The 23,391-nt window shown below is 45.1% G+C and overlaps 2 protein-coding genes across 5 annotated transcripts; one reads left to right on the forward strand and one right to left on the reverse strand.

Moving 5' to 3' along the window:
* Nucleotides 1-419: 419 nt before the first annotated feature.
* On the reverse strand, nucleotides 420-8,051 carry ATP5F1A (ATP synthase F1 subunit alpha). Its single transcript, XM_074812579.1, has 12 exons — nucleotides 7,891-8,051; nucleotides 6,804-6,882; nucleotides 5,536-5,705; nucleotides 4,545-4,718; nucleotides 4,298-4,464; nucleotides 4,006-4,154; nucleotides 2,925-3,076; nucleotides 2,567-2,791; nucleotides 2,356-2,463; nucleotides 1,657-1,801; nucleotides 1,363-1,513; nucleotides 420-627 (listed from the first exon to the last, which is right to left on the reverse strand). The coding sequence occupies exons 1-12, from the start codon at nucleotides 7,948-7,950 to the stop codon at nucleotides 546-548; spliced, it is 1,662 nt and encodes a 553-aa protein (XP_074668680.1). The 5' UTR covers nucleotides 7,951-8,051; the 3' UTR covers nucleotides 420-545.
* A 1,873-nt stretch (nucleotides 8,052-9,924) lies between these two features.
* On the forward strand, nucleotides 9,925-22,270 carry HAUS1 (HAUS augmin like complex subunit 1). 4 transcript variants are annotated; one of them, XM_074812356.1, is made up of 9 exons: nucleotides 9,925-10,176; nucleotides 12,558-12,732; nucleotides 13,340-13,475; nucleotides 15,112-15,246; nucleotides 16,224-16,347; nucleotides 17,138-17,203; nucleotides 18,960-19,126; nucleotides 20,899-20,946; nucleotides 21,969-22,270. In XM_074812356.1, the coding sequence occupies exons 1-8, from the start codon at nucleotides 9,937-9,939 to the stop codon at nucleotides 20,912-20,914; spliced, it is 1,059 nt and encodes a 352-aa protein (XP_074668457.1). In that variant the 5' UTR covers nucleotides 9,925-9,936; the 3' UTR covers nucleotides 20,915-20,946; nucleotides 21,969-22,270. The 4 variants fall into 4 exon arrangements, with proteins under 4 accessions (XP_074668457.1, XP_074668456.1, XP_074668455.1 ...); XM_074812355.1 differs by having other exon boundaries at nucleotides 18,960-19,031; XM_074812354.1 differs by lacking the exons at nucleotides 20,899-20,946; nucleotides 21,969-22,270 and adding an exon at nucleotides 20,484-20,873 and having other exon boundaries at nucleotides 13,367-13,475.
* Nucleotides 22,271-23,391: the final 1,121 nt, after the last annotated feature.

Raw genomic sequence — 23,391 nt, forward strand, 5'->3', positions numbered from 1 at the left:
CGAAGCTGTGTGAAGATTGTGGAAGACAGAAGGAACTCTGCAGGAAGCCCTCCCCCAGGAGCACAGCACGCCTCCAACGCGCCCGCCCTTTCCAGACTTCTGGACTCAAAATGTTTATTTTTTGCTGTACCGCAGAAGCCGGAGCTCACATCCCGTGGCACTGAAGCCATCAATAGAGAAGCTCGTTAGCCTGGCACGGGGGTCAAGGGCTTGGATGAAGTTTTTGTTGCTGCTTGTAACAGCAGGTTTGGACTCTGAGGACAGAGAGGACGGCTCAGCACAGGCCCCATCAGCCACCCGAGGACGAACCCACAGCTAAGATGGCCCCTGATTTCTCAGAGTTCCTTTAGCAGGAGCACGTCCAGGGCAGTTTAACTCTGTGTTGCTCACACACAATAATTCAGAACAGAATACACAAGCCTTTTTACATGGAAACTTTTATTCCCACTGAGATCTGTACATTCAAGTCGCATATACTTTTAAGTCTTTGATGGAGCTGGAGCACGGGATCACAACAGCCTGATCTGGTTGAACAGTTTTAGAGTTTATGCCTCAAAAGTAGCCAGGAAACTCGTGACTATTTCCTTCAACTTAGCTTCTGTCTGGTCAGAGATCTTCCCTTCAGCCCTGTTGGAAGAATTTAGTTAAACTTCTGATGCAGGAACAGATATATGGTCAAACCCTGACTAAGGCAAAAAACCCAAAAACTTTACAATGAACCTTCCAATTTCTAACAAAAATAGCAGATGAATTAACACATTTCTGTTTGATGCACAAAGCTGCGCCACTGAAACCAATGTAAAACCCCTTCTCCTGATAAAATCAGTCCCGTTTAAGAACTAAGGTACGTCAACACTTTCAAAACAGTTGTAGGTAGCTGAAGGCTCTGCCTCCTGCAGAGCTGTGCCTCAGAGATGGAAAGCACATGACGTGACTCATGACAGAACAAGCCAGCACCAGTTTACAGAACAGGACGATGGAAATACTCAGTCCCCAAGAGTCCCCTCAGCAGGAGGGAAGGCAGTCAGCAGCGCTTAATGCGCAGTACTGCAACAGCTTAAAGCTGACAAAAAAATGGGAACTGAGTAGACTAAGGGATTTCAGCATCAGATGAGAGGAGAGATATGCAAGTAGGTTCATTTTAAGTATCGGCTGGATTTCCTAAGAAAAAAACCTGAAGACACGAGGCTGAGCTCTGGACAGCAGTGCAGGGACAGCAGGCAGGCTGATTTATCCTCCACCTCTGGTGCAGCCTAAGGGCTGACGTTCTAGGATACGCTAAATTAACAGTCCCGTGACTGTTATGTGCACTCCAGCCATCAAGCCAACACCCTTGGGATGAAGTAAGATAAATCATCATACCTGATCGTGGAGAGGAGGGCCTGGTGCTGGCTCAGCACATGAGCTAGGAAAGCACTCTCAAATTTAGTGATTTTGCTGGGCTCCAGCTTGTCCAAGTGACCTCTGACACCAGCGTAGATGACTGCAACCTGCTCCTCAATAGCCATGGGAACTGCAGAAAAGCAAGCATTGATGCCGCTGGTAACTCTTACATCCTCTGAAGATCAGCTGCACATACGCAGCACGGTTCAAGCCACGAAGACCAACCACGTTGGCACATGAGCAATGCAGACTCGTGATGTCCAAGACACTCACCGTACTGTCCTTGCTTGAGCAGCTCTGTCAGACGTACCCCACGGTTCAGCAGCTGCTGCGTGGCAGCATCCAGATCAGACCCAAACTGAGCAAAGGCAGCTACTTCACGATACTGAGCCAACTCCAGCTTCATGGTACCTGCCACCTACAACACAAGACACAGGTCAGACCGACTCTGACCACCTTTTAAACGAGTCTGGTAGTTTTCAGGTTATCTCCAGCAGACAGCTGTCACAGGTCACTCTGCCTGGCATTACCAGCCAAGTCAATCTCCAGATTCTGACAGATGATTATATGCATTTCTAAAACTCCCATGCCTACTTGGCCTTTTAACAGAAGCATCCTATTCCTCCCTAAAATGGTGACAATTGATCTTAAAGCTCTCTAATTCCGTAACTGGACTAAAAGCATAGGGTTAAAGAAGCATTCTCTACTTCTAGCTAGATCAGTACCCAGTTCAGCATACTGAAACTTAACGGTCCTACATCTTTACGCAGATACTCTTTTCCTTTCTCCATCCTCTCTCAGCAGGCAATGGAAGCATCAGATCCCCAAAGTTTGTTCTTTTGTAATTTCATAACGCTAAGGAATACAAAGCTTTATTCCCTCTCTATTCACAATTCTTTGGCGTGTAATGGGTTGGAAAGCCTACACACTACTCGTCTCTAGCGAGAGGAAGAGCAGCAGTTTCATGCTTACCTGCTTCATAGCCCTGGTCTGAGCAGCTGAACCTACACGGGACACAGACAGACCGACATTGATGGCTGGACGGATACCTTTGTAGAACAACTCAGTTTCCAAGAAGATCTGTAGGAGAAAATTGTTTTATTCTCTTGGTCAGAGGCTTGGAAGCCTCCTCAGAGACCTGCCAGTACATTACCCAGAAGTACTGGCATGTGAAATGTCCCACCTGTCCATCGGTGATGGAGATGACATTGGTTGGAATGTAAGCAGACACGTCACCAGCCTGCGTTTCGATAACAGGCAAGGCGGTCAGAGAGCCACCTCCAAAGGAATCGTTCATTTTGGCGGCTCTCTCCAGCAGGCGAGAGTGCAGGTAGAACACGTCACCCGGGTAAGCTTCACGACCGGGTGGACGACGCAGCAGCAGAGACATCTGACGATAGGCAACAGCCTGCGTGGTATAAAGAAAGCTTTCAGACTTCATTCAGTAGCTCGTTTAGAATTTTGAATTTCTAAACCTGAAGTTATCTTACAGCTACAAACAACAACACTAGACTATAAGGCCTATAAACAGTGTTTCCTACCTGTTTGGATAAGTCATCATAGATGATTAACGCATGTTTTCCGTTGTCTCTGAAGTATTCCCCCATGGAGCAGCCTGAATAGGGAGCCAGATACTGAAGGGGTGCTGCATCGGATGCTGTGGCAGACACCACAATAGTGTACTTCATGGCATCTGGAAAGAATTGGGAGACACACACCACTCAGTGTAAGACCTCATCACGTCCGTCATCAGCAAATAAGCATCTGAAGTGCTAGTTGCCAAAGCATGCCCAGGCAGCATCACTACACTGTTACAAGAAAGAATGCCATACTAGATTAACACATCCGTTAGCTCAACTCAAGAAGTTTCAAGAGCAAGCTTGTGGAAGCTAATGTCTAACGCCTGCAGACTTCCTTCCCATTAAAAATTAAGTTTAAACTTCCACTAAGCTACTAGAAGTAAGTCAGCCTTAAAGTCTGTGATTTTCTAGTTTCTGCAAGTAGATACTACCTTTTTTGGCAAAGTACCAAACAATGGGTTGATTTTCCTGCTAGGTATGACTCTGCTTGACCAGCAGGCAAGAATTAAGGTGCTTGATGTCCTGCGAGCTCTGTTACACACACAGCATTGGTCAGTGAGATCCCTCTTTCTGAAAAGATGTTATTTAATCCCTTACATTTGGGCAGTAAAGTCTATGTTTTGGCAGTAAAGTCTCTGCACTAAACTTGCAACCGCCATTCACACAGACTTGCAAACATATGAAAACGAACACCAAGTCCATAAATACTTGTAGGCCATAGCTTGTCATCAGGCCTGCCTGACTGCCAAGAGGAAGCTCTCAACTCTGCTGAAAAAAAAAAAACCAGTGTGACTCTTCTGGAAGCAATTCAGCAGTTTTGGGGCCTCACACTTGTCCTCTAATGTGATGTAGCAAAGAGGAGGCTTTATTCCCCAAATACCTAGAAAGACTTCTTGTCCACAAAAGACAGTAGTCCACTCATTTAATAAAAGAATAATTCTGTCTATATTTGCAGCTAGAAGAGATCATAGTGATACTCAGCATTATAATGAGAACAGGATGTCACTAGTTGCCAGGTTCAACCATCTTCAAAAATCCATACCTGCATCAGTGAGCCTCTTCACCAGCTGAGCAACAGTAGATCTCTTCTGGCCAATGGCAACATAGATACAGTACAGCTTCTTTTTCTCATCTGTTCCATCATTAAATCGTTTCTGGTTGATTATGGTGTCAATTGCAATTGAAGTTTTCCTGTGTAAGACAGAGGTTTGTAAGTTAAGCAGCTACGATTCTCCCAAGCTCTACACAGTTCCGTGTTCAGCTTTGTACATCGGTGCATGCTGTACTCAAGTCTCTGTTTAAGGGAACATTTTTAGCTTTGGCATTTAACTTACCCAGTCTGCCTGTCACCAATGATCAGCTCACGCTGGCCACGACCAATTGGCACCAAGCTGTCCACAGCCTTAATACCAGTCTGCATAGGTTCACGCACAGAGATTCTGGGAATGATCCCAGGGGCCTTTAAGCCAACTCTTCTGCGTGTCTTCGATGTAATAGCACCCTTAAAAGACAGGAAAAAACCTGTTGCAGTCTGCATCACGTAGATACACGCAGAGGTAGTAAGCACCTCGCTACACTTACCTTCCCATCAATTGGATTGCCCAGGGCATCTACAACACGGCCCAGCAGCTCTTCCCCAACTGGAACATCCACGATGGCACCGGTTCTCTTCACAACATCCCCTTCCTTGATCAGTCTGTCGTTACCAAACACGACAACACCAACATTGTCGGGCTCCAAATTCAAGGACATACCCTAGGACAAAGAACACATTATCCTGAGAAAACCCACACCGACATTTATGATAATTTTAATAGTTTAATACTGATGTGATTATTCTACAGTGTAGAATAGCCAACATAACCTACTTTAATCTTCATTTGTAACAACAGTCAATGTTCTGCTTTTATGCGCAACGTGTGTATGTTCTTCCATACTGGTTACAGAACCTGCCTAAGCCTTCAGCTTACTACATAATTATACCTGCAGCAGTCTAGTGTTCAGTCATTTATGTCTCTAAAATGGACAGAAGTGATAAGCAAGGTTCAAATACAAAATTTCTCTCTTGCCTAGGAATTGGACAAGGGAAAAGCACTTGCTGCTTCTCTGCCTAAGGCGAGTTAGGTCATTAAAAATACTGGAAGAGCCGTTGCAGAACTCTATGAACAGCCAGACAGCTTTTTCACTTTCGTCTATTCCTAGGACTGTAAGAAGTCAGCAAACTGCACACTGTATTAGAGCAGAGAGGCTATTATACAACAGTAAACAGAAAAGCCAGCCTGAAACCAAAGAAAAAAATCCAATGCCAGATTCGTCCTTATACTTTCTAGATGAAGACAAATAAAGCTCAAGTGCTGGCCAAGAACCAGATATTGATACTGAAAGCAAAGTGTTATAAGTTCAAAGAGTATTTGCTTTTTGTAGTGTTATTTCAACTAGTTACTACGTATTAAAGTTGCAATGAAGTCTGTAAAAGGTCCACACTGGCAGATCCAAGCATAGTCTCGTGTTCTCTGTAAAAAAGTCTTCTTTGTATTTCTAGGCTAAACAAACCACTTTAGTGAAAGCTTACCTTCAGTCCAGAAGAGAATTCAACCATTTCTTCTGCTTGAACATTTCTTAGACCATACACACGAGCAATACCATCACCAATTGAGAGCACACGGCCAGTCTCCTCAAGTTCAGCAGAAGTGTCGGCTCCCAAAATACGTTCCTCAAGAATAGAGGATACCTCAGCAGTACCTGGAGAGAGGTGTTTCAAATCATGTTTAGCACATTAAGGCACAGCATGAATTCAGTAAGCTTGTCTTGAATTCACAAGCCAAGGTACCCTTCCTCAGGTATGCCACAAGGTCTAGCAAGCAACACTCTCCCTTACACAGTATGTGCAAGATAAGTAACAGCTTCTGTTACTTACACAGCCAATAAAAGCAGCTTCAACACATCATTACAAGCCAGCTTCAACCAAAACACTGATGGCTGTTTAGTTACTGATTTCCTTCATTATGTCCTACACTATTAGCAATCCCTCCCCCCAGAAAGCAATTAGATTAAATCATTAGCCTTAGCTTACAAAGAACAGACATGCCAGCTCCACTTGCAGAGCATTTACTCAGACTGGAGGCACCAAAACACCCTGTCAACTGATTTGTAGTCCAAGATCCAAATACATTTAAAGGAACTCAATATATTTAAGGAGCAAGCTGTTCAATATAAGCTATAAAACTGTATTCTTCATCTTCCTCAAATTTGTTTGGTGGTGTACCTCCAAAAATTTATTTCCTCTGCTAGGAAGCAATAAATAATACTGTGAAACTGTTATTTCATAATAACACCTTTAATCACCCTAAGCCACTTCAAAAACTGTACATGAATCACTACCAAAAATACAGCTATACAGTGCCGCTGCCTTCTCTAAACACCAAGATGCTGACAGCAAAAAATTTATACTCAAGGACACAAGGTCAAACCCCAGCAGGCCTGGAAAAGACATCTGTTCCCTCATGCTGTTACAAACAAGACAGGAAACTGGACTTTTGAGGCGTTCTTTCAAATAATTCTGCAAGAGCTGAAGACCGAATCGAATCTTGTGAAGCAGGTACGCTGTATAAGCCAACTGACACGTGACCACTGCATTGGTTTGGGTATAATTATTGAAATGAAGTCTCCTGGACGTGACTGTGTAACAGATGTTCACTGTTAAATACTTTCACTACATAAATGTCCTCAAGCGTTCTGTCAACTGACACGCACCCCCTTCACACTTCATATTCAAACCCCTTTTTGTCTGATAGAGCAAGTTCTTAAACCGCATTCTTATACGAAGACCTTTAGACTCACCAGTTTTCTGAAAGCATGTTTTGGAGCCATGGATGTTTCTTGTAGCAACAAATGCGGCACCCAGAGCGTTTCTGGAAATCTAAAATAAGTAACTGCTTCAGTAACAGTGAGATTTCCTCAATCATTCAAAAAAAATGTTACGAGAGAACACAGTGAAATTTTTGATCATGAGCCTATGTATTTAAGGTGTCTCGGTTTTGAGTTGAGCTTCACAGCACTGCATTCACAAGCTGTAGTTATGGAACCAAGTCCAGCACTGCTAAGCAAGGACAGATGTAAAGGAGATTGCTCCACATTACTCGCTGCATTTTTCTGCATTGCACTGATGTCACCACCATAGCACTGCAGCAGCTCCCAAAGCAACACCTCCCCTCATTTGCCACCTTTGTGCTGAACATCATAATCTCGAGTCATAAAGAAATCAACACACCCCTCATGGTTCTTCTGCATAGGGGAGAAATACAAATGTGTCTTCTAACGGTTGGCTTTGCCAAGAAAAATTTAACTGCAGAATTTCTGAAGTACGGCTAGAACGTACACAATAGCAGGAAAAAAAAAAGATATCTGTGATGATGAATGCATTCAAAGATTATAATCCTACACCCCAAGGAAAGCTGCCAGTACAGTCCTATGCAGCGTTAACGCTGTTTGTCTGAAAGTCAGGGCAGGCCTCTCCTCCATTCACCTTCACAGGGGACACCGTCCGGGACTGGGTCCTAACAGATCTTCGCAGCCTTGCTCTCCCCACAAACAGGGGGGGAAAAAATGTCACCTGACAAAGCCTCGCAGATCAAATCCCTAACCCCGATCTAGCAGCGTTCAGACATTACCCTCAACCCCAGCAGCGCCAATCCGCATCCTTGGGGAAGGACACGCCGTCCCCTCGACCCCCCCACCTCCCAAGTGAGGACAGCGCCCCTCCTCAGCAGGAGGTCGGGCCCCGCTACCACCCAGCGCTGAGGCGAGCCCCCCACGCACCCAGACTCCCAACACCGGGAGGCCGCGGCCCCTCAATGTCACCGCGGCCCTCAAGATGGCGGTGGAGGCGCCCGCCCCCCACTCCCCGCCGAGGAGAAGACGCGCTCACCAGGCCGGCCTGCCGCGGCAGGGAGCGGGCGAGGGCGGCAGCCACGCGGGCGGAGAGCATGATGGCGGCGGCGGCTCCTCCGGAGAAGACCGAAGCTGACGGGATGCAGCTGCCGGCCCCTCGCTTTCTCCACAAAATGGCGGCGGCGCGCTCCGCCCCTAGAGGCGCCGAGACCACGCCCACGGCGCGGGAGGTGAGGGGAGACCCGGAAGTGCTTCCCCGCCGCCCCCAGCCCCCTCAGGCGTCCCGCCGCGCTCCCCCTCCCTGCGCCTGGCAGCGAGAAGGGAACGTGTAAATGCATCTACTCGAAACGGGGCTTTTAGAAAAAAAAAACCCTTGCCGTAGGTGCCCTTGAGGTGGATCTCGGCGGGCGGAAGGGGCGGGGCGGGGCGCGGGAGGGCGGGGTGTGAGGGCTGGGGGGTAGCCTGGGGCTGGGGCCGTGGGGAAGGCGTGAGAGAGCGTGGGGCGGAGAGCGGCGGTGTGGGGCTGGGACTGTAAAACACGGTAGAGGAACTCCCTAAGAGTGGTTTTGGAGTTTTAGAATGCAGGCGTTCTTTACTGCGGCGCTGGATGCACGGGGGATCATTCCAGCTAACGTGCACACACTAAAACAAGAGTTCACCCTTTATATACCTTAAAAACATGAATATTCATACATTTTCCACCTATCAACTACATTTACATGATGCTGGCATTGCAAAACTACACTACACATGCGCGGGGGTCTCGGGTGGCCGTTTGGGGAGTTAGCTGCCTACTCCATTTTCCCCTTTGACGGTCACAAGTCTTTTAAGGACAATTTGAGGTAGTGGCCTCAAGCTGCGCCAGGGCAGGGTCAGACTGGCTCTTAGGAAGTATTTCTTTGCAGAAGGGGCTGTTGGGCGTTGGAATGGGCTGCCCAGGGCAGGGGGGGAGTCCCCATCCCTGGAGGGGTTGAAGAGTCGGGTTGACCCAGTGCTGAGGGATCTGGTGGAGTTGGGAACGGTCAGTGTGAGGTTCATGGTTGGACTGGAGGATCTTCAAGGGCTTTTCCAACCGAGATGATTCTGGGATTCTGTAATTTCTTCTCCTTGGATGTTTTGCAACTCTGTTGTCTGGCCAAGCTGTTCTTTCTTACTCACCTTGTTTGAGTATTTCTGCCAGGATGTGTCTATTCTCAAGGTTAGGATATTTTCTCTGTACATTTGAATCACTCAGGCCTTGTTAAATACAAAGTTAAACGTTGTTTGGTAAAAGAACTTCCTAATATTTATGAATAGGTGTTTAAGAGTAGGGTCGGCATAGCGCTTAGAGATATGGTGTAGTTGAGGACAGTCAGTGCTAGGTTAATGGTTGGACTAGATGATCTTCAAGGTCTTTTCCAACCGAGATGATTCTGTGATTCTGTGATATTTAAGGTATAATGGATCGCTTCTCTTATCACGAATTGTTACAGGCCTCAACTTGCAGGCACCAACTGCTTGCAGGCATCAGGGCAGGGTGTCCCCCCTCTTCTGGGAGCTCTGGGTGCTCGTGCTTCTGTCCAGTCCATCCCATAGCAACTGCTGGTAACAGAAGAATCACAGAATCATAAATTCATATAAAAATGTAGTCCTTGTCAGAAAATACAGATATGCAAACTATTCAGGTTTCAATGTTTACACTTGAACTTAAAATATGATTCATGCCTTTTTTGATTAAGGGTTTTATAGGTCTTTATTTGTAATTTGCTTTATAAAGTACATGAAACATACAATTCCATAAAAAAAAAAAATCCCCTCAAGTTATTTTACTGATTCAAGACTATTTTCTTAAAAATATATAAGGGCATAAGGGTATAACAGAAAGCGAATTCTTTCAAAACATTTAAGGCATTTAAATCCACTTTGGTAAAAGCGTTCACTGCAGCTCGTTGAATTGGAGTGGGGTTTTCTTAATTATTTTCTCTTGTGTTTCAAGAATTAAAACTTAGCAACTAGGTCCTGCGGGGCCCCGCCCCCGCCCCCCAGGCCCATCGGTCCCATGAGCCCCCGCGGCGCGCGGGGGAAGCCGGGATAGGAAGCGGCCATGGAGGTGGAGGTGGAGGTGGAGGAGGAGCAGGGACAGGGACAGGGACAGGGACAGCAGGAGCAGAAGCAGAAGCAAGAAGAGAAGAAGGAGGAAGAAGAGGGATGGGAAGAAGAGGGATGGGAAGAAGAGGGATGGGAAGAAGAGGGATGGGAAGAAGAAGAAGAAGAAGAACAACAACAGGCGCAGAACCAGGACCCGGAGGCGGCTGCGGCTGCTCTGGAGGAGAAGCTCCGGCGGGTAACGGCCGGGCTGGGCCGCGGCTCTCACGGTGCGGGGTTTCCGGGAGCGAGGGGGGCACACGCCGTGGCCCTATCCTAGGGCTGCCTTAGGCCGGGCCCAGCTGCCCCGCGCCTGCCCCCTCGCTGCCGGCCCGGCCTAGTGGGGGGGTGGTGGTGCCGGGCGCGGCGGCTGCCGTACCCCCCCGCCCCGGGGTAGGCAAGGTACCGGCGCTTTATCGGAGCCCTCGTCGCGTTCTCCCGAGAGGGTCTTCCTCAGTCCTTCCGCACGAGGCATCCGGATGGTTGCGCTGAAGGTTTTGCGGAGGCCTGGCCGTTGTCGCTCCGCCCGTCTGGCGGTCTGGTGTGCGCGGTTTAACTCTAGAAAGGAGCCCGTGTCGCTTTCTTGCTCCTTTAAGGGTTGGGGGACAGGCGAGACGTGGTTGCTGGGTGGATTTTGCACCAGCAAAGTCTGTGTTTGTCCACTACTACCTACTAGATAACAGTCTGAGCTCACAGACCTTTTAAGTATAACCTCCCTGGTGGTTTAAGATGCTGGATTATGAAGATCTTTTGCCTTTCAAATCTTTGTCACTGGAGAGAGTGGCATACCTCAGGGATCGGTGTTGGGTCCAGCACTGTTTAATAATGTCTTTGTTGGTGACATGGACAGTGGGATCGAGGCCCTCTCAGCAAGTTCACTGATGACACCAAGCTGTGTGGTGCTGTCAACACGCTGGAGGGAAGGGATGTGCCATCCAGAGGGACCTGGACAGGCTGGAGAGGGGGCACGTGCAAACCTCATGGAGTTCAACAAGGCCAAGTGCAAAGTCCTGCCCATGGGTCGGGGCGATCCCAAGCACAAATCCAGGCTGGGCGAGGGGTGGCTGGAGAGCAGCCCCAAGGAGAAGGACTTGGGGGGGTTGGTGGATGGAAAATTGACTGTGAGCCAGCAGCAGCAGCCCAGAAAGCCACCCGTGTGCTGGGCTGCATCCAGAGCAGTGTGGGCAGCAGGGTGAGGGGGTGGATTCTGCCCCTCTGCTCCGCTCTGGTGAGACCCCCATGCAGTGGTGGGTCCAGCTCTGGGGGCACCAACAGCAGAAGGACACGGACCTGCTCAAGCGGGACCAGAGGAGGCCACAAAGATGCTTGGGGGGCTGGAGCAGCTCCCCTGTGAGGACAGGCTGAGAGAGTTGGGGGGGTTCAGCTGGAGAAGAGAAGGCTCCGGGGAGACCTTAGAGCGGCCTCCCAGGACTGAAAGGGGGGAGGGACTCTTGATCAGGGGGATAGGGATAGGATGAGGGGGAATGGTTTTAAACTGACAGAGGGCAGATTTAGATGAGACCTAAGGAAGAAATTCTTCCCTGTGAGGGTGGTGAGGCCCTGGCACAGGTTGCCCAGAGAAGCTGTGGCTGCCCCCTCCCTGGAAGGGTTCAAGGCCAGGTTGGACGGGGCTTTGGGCAACCTGGGCTAGTGGAAGGGGTCCCTGCCTGTGGTAGGGGGGATTGGGACTGGATGATCTTTAAAGCTCCTTCCAGCCCAAACCATTCTATGGTGTGATTCTGTGTAATTCATCCTTCGTTCACAATCTTGGCTTTCTTGCAGTATTAGAGTTTTCATTTACATATAATCAGTACTGTTTGCTTCTAAGGGCTTGATGGTTTTCTCCCCAGAATAGTTCAGGGTGATGTTTACTGTGTACAGTGTATGTAGCTGAGATGCTGGTATGCTGGTTGCATAAAGGACATACTAGAAAGAAATGTCTTTTTAAGTTATAAGGCTGGGTCCTTTTCCATCAGGTTGCTTAGATAGCTTTGGAGAAGAATTTGTTACCTCAGTGTTGAACTTTCATGTGTTCAAGTATCAGTCATAAGCTAGTCTTTCTATACCACCTGAGAGCACTGCATTGATCTCTCCCATTTCTTACCTTTTCAGTGGTAAAAACTGCTCTGCAGGGCTCATGCCTGCCTACTGTAGTAACCCTTTCTGCCCCGCTAGCCTGTAGGGAGAGGTCCCACTGATCATGGGTTGGGCAGTTTTATCCTACACTGCTTTAATGCAGTTTTTACCAGCTGCCTATTTAATATCTCTTGGATCATTAGTGTGTCTGTAGTAAACAACAGGTCACGTGAATAAAAAGATAAAATTCTGTCACCTGGAGATAAGCAGGTGTCCAGAGGAATGAGGGAGATTAAAAGGGTAATGGTTTTCTAAACTATAGAGGATATTTGAAGAAGGGACAAAAGAAGTTGTCACCCCTTTTTCCACCCATGCTTCGACTGATGTAGTAGGAGTTATTCTTTAGGAACGCAGAGCTTGCAGCACTTTACATTTCTCACGTCTGTCAGCTATTTTCTGTTGTTTCACTTGACCATTTACTCTTTTTTTTCCCTTCTCTGGCAGGTTACTGCATGGCTAAAGAAAATATATGGGGATGAGCCTGTTCCACAGTATGAAGTGAATACACAGACAGTTGATATCTTGTATGAGCTCGCAGAATGCAATGAAGCCAGAGACAGGGATGTGTCTTTGCTGATAGAAGACATGAAGGAGAAGGCAGCAGAATATGATGCAGAAGGTGAGTTTGAAGCTCCAGTTCTCAGTTCCATCAAAGTTAGTTTTTCTTAGTGACCCTGAAGATTGTCTTTGTTAAAATCTTATGAGCAAATATATATATATGTGTGTACATAAAGTAGTTGGAATGAACTAAGCTTTTGTTCTGGTATAGCTTTTACTACGATGCATCCCGTGCTTGCCTTTCAGCAAAATTTATGGTGACATAAGGTTGGTAAAGAGCAATTTTTTAAGCCATCTTGAGCAGGCTGTAAATATGAACAAGTACATTAATTGTTAAAACCTCCTAGCCTGCTGGGCTGAGTAGCACAGCATTGAAATATTGGCTGGATAGAGAGGGAAGCAACCCTACAGCTGATTTAAAAGTCTGAGCTGATGCTAATCCACTGTTAAGGAAAGCGCTTGAGGAATCTGAAACAACAGTGAGGTGATTAAATTAGGCTCGAGCTGTCTAGAGTCAGTGTTTGATAATGTATTTTTTTTGGAGCACGTGAGTGGTTCAGGGGACCATAATACATTTTTAGCACATGTGTTGAGAGAGTCCCATCTAAGCATTAAAAGTACAGTAATAAAAAAAAAAATTACTATTTGGGGTTCTATTTGTTTTCCAGCTAACTATCTACAGGGTGTTCTCTTAGAAACCCTGGATATTTCCCCAACCAGTCTGTTCACCGAAGGCACCGACTACCTCAATATCCTGGTAGAGAGCGCAATGATACTTGACACAAAGGACACTTCTCTTGCCAGGTAATTCTTCCCACTGTGCATCAGGGGCGATGGTCTGTGCTGTTTCCCTCTGGTTTTTCAATTCAGTGGTTTCAGACTTGACTTTCACACCAGCAATCTTACTAGTCCACCTTCTTTTGCACCCCTTGGGCAGTTCTGGAGGACACAGGAACTGAGCAGAAAGCTCTAACTCTTGATTATCCCAGCAAAGGAAGCCTCTGAAGCCTGAGGAGTGCCTCGACCAGAGTTAATTGCCTCTTTTTTTTGCCCATGCTTTTGTGGTCAGCAGCTGCAGCATGCTGCCTCTCAGACTGTTGTGCCAGGCAGCACAAGCTAGAGCAAGTTTCATACTGCTTAGGCAAGAACTGGGGAACTGTAACTGGTCTTTCAGTCTCAGCTCCTCATTCTTCCCGCTCTTCTCTGACCTCAGTTAACGTAAGATTTTCTCAGCCACAGAGAAATGGCAGCTGTTAGTCTGGTCTTCCTGGGCCCCTCTCCCTAGCCTGGCTTTGACCCATAACACAGCACATTCATGTTGAGCACTGGCAGGAAGGGCGGGCCAAAATCTGTCTTGGAATCCAATTTTTGTGCAGTGCTCAGGAGCTTGGCTCTTACGGCTCTTCCCCTGAGCTGGAGGGTCAAGCAGCTTTGAACCATTTGGGAGGAGGAATTGTGGTCGAAACCTTCTGGCAGCCAACCACCACACAGCCACTCACTTACCCACCCCCAGGGGATGGGGGAGAGAGTTGGAGGGGTAAGGAGACTTGTAAGTTGACATAAAAACAATTTAACAATTGAAATAATAATGATGATAGTAATAACAAAAATAACGGAAAATACAAACGAGTAATGCACAGTGTGATTGCTCATCACCTGCTGACCGATGCCCAGCCCATTCCCAGCTAGTGATCCCAGAGAAGAGAGAATCCTGAAACCACAATCCTGGAAGCGAGAGTGAGCTTCCCAATCAACTCTTATCTATATACTGAGCATGATGCTATATGATATGGAATATTCCTTCGGACAGTTTGAGTCCGTTGTTTTGGCTGTGCTCCCTCCCAGTTTCTTGTGTACCTGCACACTAGCAGGATGTGAGAAGTTGAAAAGTGCTTGATCTGTCAGCAACAACTGAAAACATCAGTACATTATCAGTATTCTTCTCACATCAAATCCCATACTGAATCCAAACCACAGCACTATTCCAGCTACTAAGAAGGATTAAAAAAATTAGCTCTATCCCAACCAAAACCGGGCCGGGAAGAGACTAAAATACTGCTGGGCATGTCTCAGGGATGTGTGTTTTCAGGGACTGAATACAGTTTCTCTCAAAGGCAGTGTGGCAAGTCAGGAGGGGAGCATCTGATCATACCAAACCCAGTGGTTATATTCACTGGAGTGCCAGGTCTTGTTCACTTCCTCCTACTTGAATTGCTGGGCTGTTTCCCCTTCTGGATGAAATCATTGTTGGTTAAGGGAAGCAAATATCCTTAGTGACTTATTTTACTTTTCTCCTTTAAAATAGCTGGCGGTTATCTGATGTTTCATAATATAAGAATAAAAAAAAAGTAATTTGTAGAAAGTGTGGAGAAAATAATAATAATTCTGAGTTTCAGAAGAGCTGACTCCTGAACATTCCCACTGAATCTCTTTTCACCAGCTTCTTCTGTGCCATCAATGATATGACTTCAGAGCTGTATGCAACAGAATCGGAAAACAGAGAAATGGAACGGGAATTGAGCAGCCTCAGGAGAAAACTAACTAGAGCGCTGATGCTGGAGAAGCAGTTAAAGGAGTGAGTAATGGATGAGAAAAAGGAAAGATGTAAGCAATGCTGCTGATCTGTGAAATGTGGAAGACTGGTTGTGATAACTAACAAGCATAACTGAATTTTCAGGGTTTTCTCTAATCCACGTATTTGGAAGCATGTGTCAAAAGCCATGTGCTATGGACACATTCAGTAATCAAAAGAGATTTGGGGTACCATCAAATCCATTATTTTAAACCAAAAATGGTCTACAGGCAGTTTTCAGATGTGGGCTGGCATCTTCCACTAGTTGCCTTCATCTGAGGTTGAAGGCAAATCTGATTTTCTTACCACATTTAGTGTGGGCTCTGCAGTCAGAGTGAAGGAGCCAGGCAAAACAAAAACTGTTCCCAGGTAAGAATTTCCTTTAATCAGTGTGTGAGAGACTTAAAAAAAATAAAAAAAATTAAAAAAAAAAAAGGGAAAAAAGGAAAAATTCTTATCAAGTCTATTCCCTAGAGGATGTAATCTGAAGTGCTTTGCCAAGCATAGCAGGATCAACCACTGCCTTGAGTGGGAATTGGCCTAGATGATCTCCACAGCCCTCTTCCAGTCTCATTATTTTCTTGTTTTTGTCTTTTAAAGTAGTAATTTTGGTGCTGTTTATAGCAGAAGTACCAGACCTGTGTACTTTGTGCCGGTTTGCCATGGGCCCCCTCTGTGATCTTAAGTTTAGCTTGCATAGCAAGTCTCTAACTGAATTAGAAAATCATGCAGAGAGCTCTGCTTTTATGCAGATAGCCTTCCCCTTGGCCTTTTTTCCCTAGCCTTTAGAACTCTGGATGTAACAGCTCCAGACATTTCCACTGGGTAATCTCACAAAGAAATGCAAGTTTTTCTTCATTCTCTCCCTTCTCATGTTGGTTGTATTACAGAGCTTGAGCATAGATAATTAAGCAGTATTTGTATAGTGATATCTCTTTGAATGTAAAAGTTTGTTTCTTTTTGTGTTTTTTTTTTTAAAGGGATCTTAAAAAAGTAAAGGAACTTCTGGAAGTAGAAACGGCCAAAGCTGACAGTCAATTGCAGAATTTGGAGTTCCTGAAAAAGAAATCTGAGGATTTAAAATCGGAGATCAAGGATGCTGAGGTAGATGGAACGGATTTTCTAACAAGACATTGTGATGGGATGGCTCAGTCATGGTTGGTTGGGCCCAAAAGTCTAGTTACAGAGACATCCCAGGAGCTTCCTAAACTCCAGGACTGGAGGTCCTGGACTAACAGGGCAACATGTTACTACACTTCAGTTGTTCTGCTGTATTCATGCTCTCTCCCCAGGACATCCCATGATCAATGCAAGGGCACTTTCTCTTCTTTCACTGAGAACTGTTTTAGCTTGGACTGTCTTGTGCTTATTGCGAGGTGCTGTCACATAAGAGTATACAGATAGCTACCAGTAGAGCAGCTGATTCACTGAGGTAAATTGTGTCACAATTCTGAATATAGCCATTTTTTGAAATTAATGAATGATTAAACACAGAAGGCAGAAGTTGTTCTGTCTTCTCTTTCACCTTTTCTACCTGATGAATGACGTGTGAATGCTTTGTTTCACACTTGGATGCTGTCCAATACCTTGACAAATATCAGATGGAAAACCTTGTATTAAGAGTTGATAACATTTTACTGAGAAGCCTCTTCCCAGGCTTGTCATGTGCTCTTCTCCCAGTAGTTTTCTGGAGAGACTTGTTATTCTTGATACAGATTTTAGTAGCAGCTGATTTCATATACCAGCTATACCTGTGGTTCAAATCACCTTTCTGTTGTTGACAAACTGCGTTCTTGTTTGTCTGTTTAGATCGAAACCTAGGGAAATGGTAAAATCTTTCTCCTTCCTGCTATATTTTGTGGTCAGTTATGAATGAACCCTTTTCTGTTTGCAGGAGAAGCTTGCTGCCACGGGGTTGGACCAAACACTGACACACGGGTCACTCATGAAGCTGTCTAAGGTGGGTCTTTTGGTACAAGAGGGATGTTTCTACAGTGGTACAGACCAGGCTTGTTTATGGGGTGGTTTCAGGAGATGTAGTTTGCTATCTGGTTACCTGGGCAAATACTAATGGTAAAGAGAAGCACAAACAAAAATTCTGTAGATGGATACCTCTAAACTGGAGTGTGTTGGATGGATTTGTCTCTCCCAGAAACTGAGAAGCACCTGCAGGTGCTGAAGTCGTACCTTTTCCTCAGGGTTAGGTATGGGCTTGTTTTGGACTTGGGAAGAAGCTTTCCTTCTGGACTGGTTAGGGGAACAGTTGGAATCCTTTTTTTGGTTGCCTTTTGTTTTTTCCCCTCTCTTCTCCTTCTGCATCTGTAATTGGGAATATAGCCTACTAGAGAATTTCTAGGGAGTAAATTCCCTGCCACTGAAAGAAAATTGGCAGCCCGTCATCTGCCTCCTCTCTTTGTGATCCGTGTTACAAGCACAGTGGATATTCTGTGGACTATATGCTGTTCCGTGGCTACCTGTGTATTGCAATTACTTGATGGAATAACCCAGGTGATTCTTTCTAATTTGTGTGAAATAAACCTGCTTTCAGACACTTCAGAGCAAGGGGAGGAGGTCAAGTGAAACCCAAATGCTGAACCGTGGTGTGCTTTTTTTTCTTGTGTCTTTAAATACAACATTTTTCAGCTGCATCGTAAGCCCAGTGGGATAATTTGTTAAAGGAAGAAGCACATTCCTTGAGTTACTAACTATAGATTTTCCACCTTCGTGCTGAAGCATTTCTATACATGTAACATGTATTTGTGTGGTTCTGTCTGCACTCAGCATGCTTTAATATCATTTGTTATTACTATAATGAGAACTTAATCTTTCTCCTCATTACTTTTGCTAGCTTTTTCTGCATGTTAGTTAAGAACTGTGAAAATAGGGTTCCTGATTCTTACGTTGTCGTTCTCATGAACCAGCACTGGGTGGCAATGTTTACATGGCACAGTGTTTCAGAAGAGTACTAACCAAAAATAATTTCTGTTGGAATTTTACAGACAGAAGTCATAAGCAATTTTCTAGACTTGTCATCTTCTAGAACCTGAGCATAAGGGCAGGTTTGACTCCCTGACACTTCTGTATCTGCTTTGCCAAGAGCTCAGTGAATTGGGCAGCACAAATTACTTTGGAGTGCATTTTTTTTACTCCAAAACAGTTGAGGACTGTGGAAGGTGCTCAGTTTTCAGCCCCAAAGAGAAATTATTTCCCCAGGTAAACAGAGCAAAGCCGTGCTAAGTGTAAGGGGAGACTTTCTGCTGCTGCCTGTGCAAAACTGTTTTCATACAGAAGCCATAGGCATGAGAATGTGTCCCCTTCCTTGGGGCTCAGTTCTCTCTCTGGCCTACAGTGAGTTTGATAGTGACAGTCCTTTGTCTGGTGGAGTCTCATTTGAAATCCCCTCTCAGGGAGGTGAGATCAGGTGGTTATACTGTACAAAAAGGTATCTATAATGAAACTGTATGAAAAGGTGTATTTCCTTCAGATCGAAGGAAAATTAATTGATACCTCTGTATAAAATTTGAACTGGGTGTGACTGACTGATAACTGAATGAATAGCAGATCTTTAGTTTTCCATGGGTTTTAAGAAAGATCGTGAAAGCTGTCACCAATATCTCTGAATTCTGAAATGCTGTAGGTAACTGGATCTGTTTCACTATTTACATCACTTCTACAAGTAAGACTACAGAACATAATCTGCCTTGCTCTCTTCACAGGAAGTGGCTGAACTGCAGGATGAAATTGTGCCTTTGAAGAAGGAACTGGACTCCTACCTAGATTTAACTCCTGTAATTATTTTTTCCACTCTTCTATTGTATTTGCCATCAATGGACTTCAGAATGAAAGGATATTGTTGTGATGGTTTTGGTGGACAGTCCTACAGGTCTGTTAACGATGTGAACAGAAGACTTAAACAGAAGGCTATCTATTTATTAATCAAATCCAAGAAATTAAGTGTGCTTACCAGGCAAACTTTGTCTAACAGAATGCACAGATTTGCTGGGTGACCTTAGTCTCAAGGTGAATTAGCTAGAAATTAAGACATGTGGAAGAAAATTCCTTAGTATAACATTTTTTTTGAGATTTACCAGTATATTAGCTACACCTGTCATCAGGCTGTCAATATGGTGGACACAGCACATTGTGCAGAGGTTGGAACTCTGAGCAAGATTTGAACGATTATGAAGAGATAGCCAAATGTAGGCGTTGTCCCCTAAACAAGTACTCTAGCATGTGTGACTACTGGCTGCTCCATCACTTTCTTTGATTTCTCCTGAAGGTGCTAGGTACTCAGCTCTCTGAAAATGCAAGTTTCTCATTTAGGTTACTAAATAGTAGTTTTGAAAGCCCCTGTCTGTGTATCTTTTCTTCATTTTATATTTTGGCTACTGTCACTGTTGGTCCCTGTGCTAGGAGTTACTGCTGTGGGAAGCATCTTTTATAAAAAGAATTTTACTCTTTTCAAATTAGAACACCTGTTACAAGAGACTGTTTCAGTTAAGGGTTATTTTGTGAACAACTTCACAGTGGCTTAAAGAAATCATGGGTAAACAAGGCTTTAGTCCATGAAACAGAAGGCCTTGGCTTTGTATAATGTCTGTAGATTGCCACCTGTGATATTTGGGACCACTAAACCCAAGTATTTCCAGTCTCCTTTGGAAGATTGCCATTGCTTTTACAGACAAGTATTAAAGACTTTTCTATTTGTCACTCGGGAGAAATAGCAAAAACTGGAGTGTGAATAGTTGAATGGGTTTTGGTTTTATTAAATAGTTGTAACTGTCTAGTTCACAGTTTTGTATTTGAGTTACCTGATATGGCCCCTGTTACTTCCTCATCGGAGCACCCCACAGGCTTTAACAGAACTAGCCTCAGACCTGACTGTGTAACAGGTGAAAAGGATTTATTCCAGTTCTTATAAATGGGGCATAGAGGTCCGAGAGAAAGAGAGCGACCTGTCCAAAATCACACAGAAACTGCAGTTAATCAGATCTCTCATATTATGAACTAGGGACCTGGCTGCTGGGCCACACTTCTCTCTTCGCCCCCTTAGCCCTGGCTTCGAGTTCCTGCCTCTCAACACGTCACCCTCATACAACTGCTGCTGTCTCCCTCCTAAAAGAAAAGGATGAAGGGAGAGGGGTGGGACTGCTTCTCTTTTAAATCCGTCTTACTCCAAGAGCCAGCCGACACCTTTCCTCAAGTGAAGCTGGATGTTCAAATTGGATTAGGTTCTCCAGTTACCCCCTCCCTCCCATCTTGCCGTCAGTGGAGACAGGGGAGCCCCGAAGCCTCACTTCTGGTGCAGGCAGAAGGAGGGAGGACGATTCATCCCTGCAAGCTTATTGTGCTTTGGAAGATTCATGTACGGATATGTTTATAATCCAGTTCCTTGATTGGTAGGTTTGGGAAATTGCTAAAAATGAAGGCTTTTTTAGACTTTAGGCCATACCAGACTCTTGAAAAATATGTGATTGCCCAAACCAAACTGATGCTAGGCTTTTGATGTCAGTACCTTTTACGTATGAAGGGTGTACGCAAAACTGATTTCATTATCCCTGAATTCCCCTGCGGCACATCATTAGACTCTTTGTGATGCAGGGACTCTGTGTTTGCAACTGAAATACTGATTTTTATGCCATTTTCTCTCACCAGAATTCTTCCCTTGTAGACGTGAAGATTGAAGAAGTAAAACGAGAACTGGTAAGATTATTTTTTTATATATTTCACAGAGATTTAAATGACTGCTGTCATTCCAAAACAAACTGTATATATTAATTGGCTGTGGATTTATCTACCTCAGATTGTAGTCTTAATGATCTCTAGAGGGAGATCTTGCTCTGGTAAGGCAGAAGCTGTGCATATTGGTAGTAGGAACTGGTGGAGGAATGGTATCTAAGCTACAAAGGCAGTTGGGCATAGTGGTATCAGTGGGGATTAGGTATCTGTATCCCTCTGGATTTTGTCTGCTTCACCTGTCAGAATGCTTATTCACTCGGCTGTGTTGCAGCTCATTGGTCCCACAACCTTCCTTGCTGCTCCTGAACTCTCAGAGGGGGCCCATATTTTATTTAAAAGCTGCCTTGTAGACTGCAGTGGGGACCTTCCCCTAGGAAATGCCCATTTCATCCATGCTTGTCTAGTCTGCAGGCATAGTTGTTGGGAAATGTTCCTATAAAGCTGTTTGGGAAGTTCATACGTAGCTTTTATGAGCGAGCTGGGCCATGTTTGAGCGTAAAACCTGTCTTTATTTCTTTGTGCTACTGTCTGCTGGCTCATAGATAAAGCAGAGGGTAGTCAGTGATAAGTCTTAAAGCTGTGATCAAAAAATCACAGTTGTTTGAGAGTATTTGTACATTTTCAGATGGGACCACTCAGGTTGGTAAGCCACTTGGTTTTGATTCAGAAATACAAGCTTACCTTCCCAGCTTGAGGCTTTTATCAGGTCAGAATACTCACCTCTGGAGAGTACCTGTTCAGCTTGAAGGTGTCTGATGTCACATTGGGGTACAGTACGAAGGTGACTGAGCTGCTTTGGAGATTTCTCTGCAGTTGTCTACAGAGACTACTGCCATTTACAGTAGTGAGAGCTTCCGGTTCGATATTTGGGTTAATCAGTGCTAATAATATCTCAAGGTTAGATCATCGTAGCTACATTTGTCTAACAAGAACGTAAGAAAACTGTTTCATGGTCACTGATTCTTCTTGGTTTTCTCTCCCGCTAGGAGGCTGTGGAGGCAGAGTTCTCAAGGCAGATTGATATGCTGACTCTTGAGCTGCCAAAGCCCGGCAAACTGTTCCCCTGAAGTGGCCTGTGTGGAAGAAGATTGACTTCTTTTTTCTATTTATTTGCACTACTAAAACATTTTGGAATTCTTACTGTACTTCTGCAGCTTTCTGCCTTATTCTTCTTGCTGTTGGATGGCACACTTGGGACCTTCCAGCAAGCATGCTCATTTTTTAGGGGTTCATGTAGCCTTCTGTTTGTAAACATCACCTATTTTTCATAAAATATTCCCCAAACTTACTGTTTTCTGTATCAGTTCTTTTTCCATATGTGATACACGCCTGTAAGTGGCCTCCAGATGGCACCTTCACCAGGAGATGTCCCTGTCAGGATCTGGTTGACCATTACCATGTAGAATTGAACTGATCAGGAAATCTGGTTTTCTTCTTCTTCCCTGTCCAGGCTCTGGATTGTGCTTTTTCCTGGACTCTTGTCTTTGGCGAAGTACGGTGATGACACGCTCTCTACGTCTACTAGATCATTGGCTTTTGCTCCCTTGTTTTGTTTTCTCTTGTCATGTCAGGGTTGGAGGACACATAATTTTTTTTTCCACTCATAGCATGTCTGATGTTTGCCAAGTTTGTGAAGGTGAGTTCTAGGCTTTTGCCTGGAGTGCTGCTTAGTTTGAGCATTTTCTTGAAACAGAAGTGAACAGTTAATTTTTTCCTCAGTATCTTCAGAAGGGATTTGATATGTTAATCAAAGTGAACGATACAGAAATTGTGGTAGTAGTTCCCGTTGCCTTCTAAACCCCTGCAGCATCCAAGACAGGCCACCAAGGGGATTTTCTTGCGTGTGTGATGGCTGTTTACCTTCATGGAAACAGGTTGAGCTCTGACTTGTTTCACATGGGTCATAGCATTGGCTTCACAGATCAGCAAATTATACTGCTGACACAGGTGAGAGCGGGGGTGAGCTGGAGCAGCATCATCCTCCTAAGGTTCTGTAGTTTCGTTGTCATCTGAGAGAATGGAAGCCCATGTCGCTAACCTGTAAGGCTTGCCCATGCTCAGGGCTTTGAGAGATACCAGTCTACTGTTGAGTACTTGTTCCTCCTCCTTACACTAATTACAGCTAAGCAAATTCAAGCAGATAAATAGCTTTAGGGATAGTGAAGCAATAGCTTTAAAAAGGGCTTTATAGTAAGACCTTTCTGGGTCTGAATATGCATTAATACTTTTGCAGAACCACCACAGGGTGTGATCCATTTTGAAGCTAGATGTCCTTTCCAATTCTACCTCAAATGTCATCTTCCTAAAGGGTCCCCAGAGCCCTCTTCTTCCATGTCACCAGTGCACCTGCCTTAAACACCCCAGCTTTTAAAAGTTGTTTTGTACTAAAGCCAAAAATCTGAAAATCTG

Source organism: Strix aluco, chromosome Z (genome assembly GCF_031877795.1).
Source record: "Strix aluco isolate bStrAlu1 chromosome Z, bStrAlu1.hap1, whole genome shotgun sequence".
Taxonomy (NCBI): Eukaryota; Metazoa; Chordata; class Aves; order Strigiformes; family Strigidae; genus Strix; species Strix aluco.

Excerpts from the sequence above, each read along its gene's own strand:
- ATP5F1A (XM_074812579.1), bottom strand. The coding sequence starts at position 7,950 with ATGCTCTCCGCCCGCGTGGCTGCCGCCCTCGCCCGCTCCCTGCCGCGG. Across the intron at positions 4,719-5,535 it reads AATTCTCTTCTGGACTGAAG|GGTATGTCCTTGAATTTGGA; the intron begins GTAAGCTTTCAC and ends TCTTTGTCCTAG. Across the intron at positions 2,792-2,924 it reads ATGATGACTTATCCAAACAG|GCTGTTGCCTATCGTCAGAT; the intron begins GTAGGAAACACT and ends TATACCACGCAG.
- HAUS1 (XM_074812353.1), top strand. The coding sequence starts at position 9,937 with ATGGAGGTGGAGGTGGAGGTGGAGGAGGAGCAGGGACAGGGACAGGGA. Across the intron at positions 13,476-15,111 it reads AAGGACACTTCTCTTGCCAG|CTTCTTCTGTGCCATCAATG; the intron begins GTAATTCTTCCC and ends TCTTTTCACCAG. Across the intron at positions 19,127-20,483 it reads TTTGGTGGACAGTCCTACAG|TTACCCCCTCCCTCCCATCT; the intron begins GTCTGTTAACGA and ends TAGGTTCTCCAG.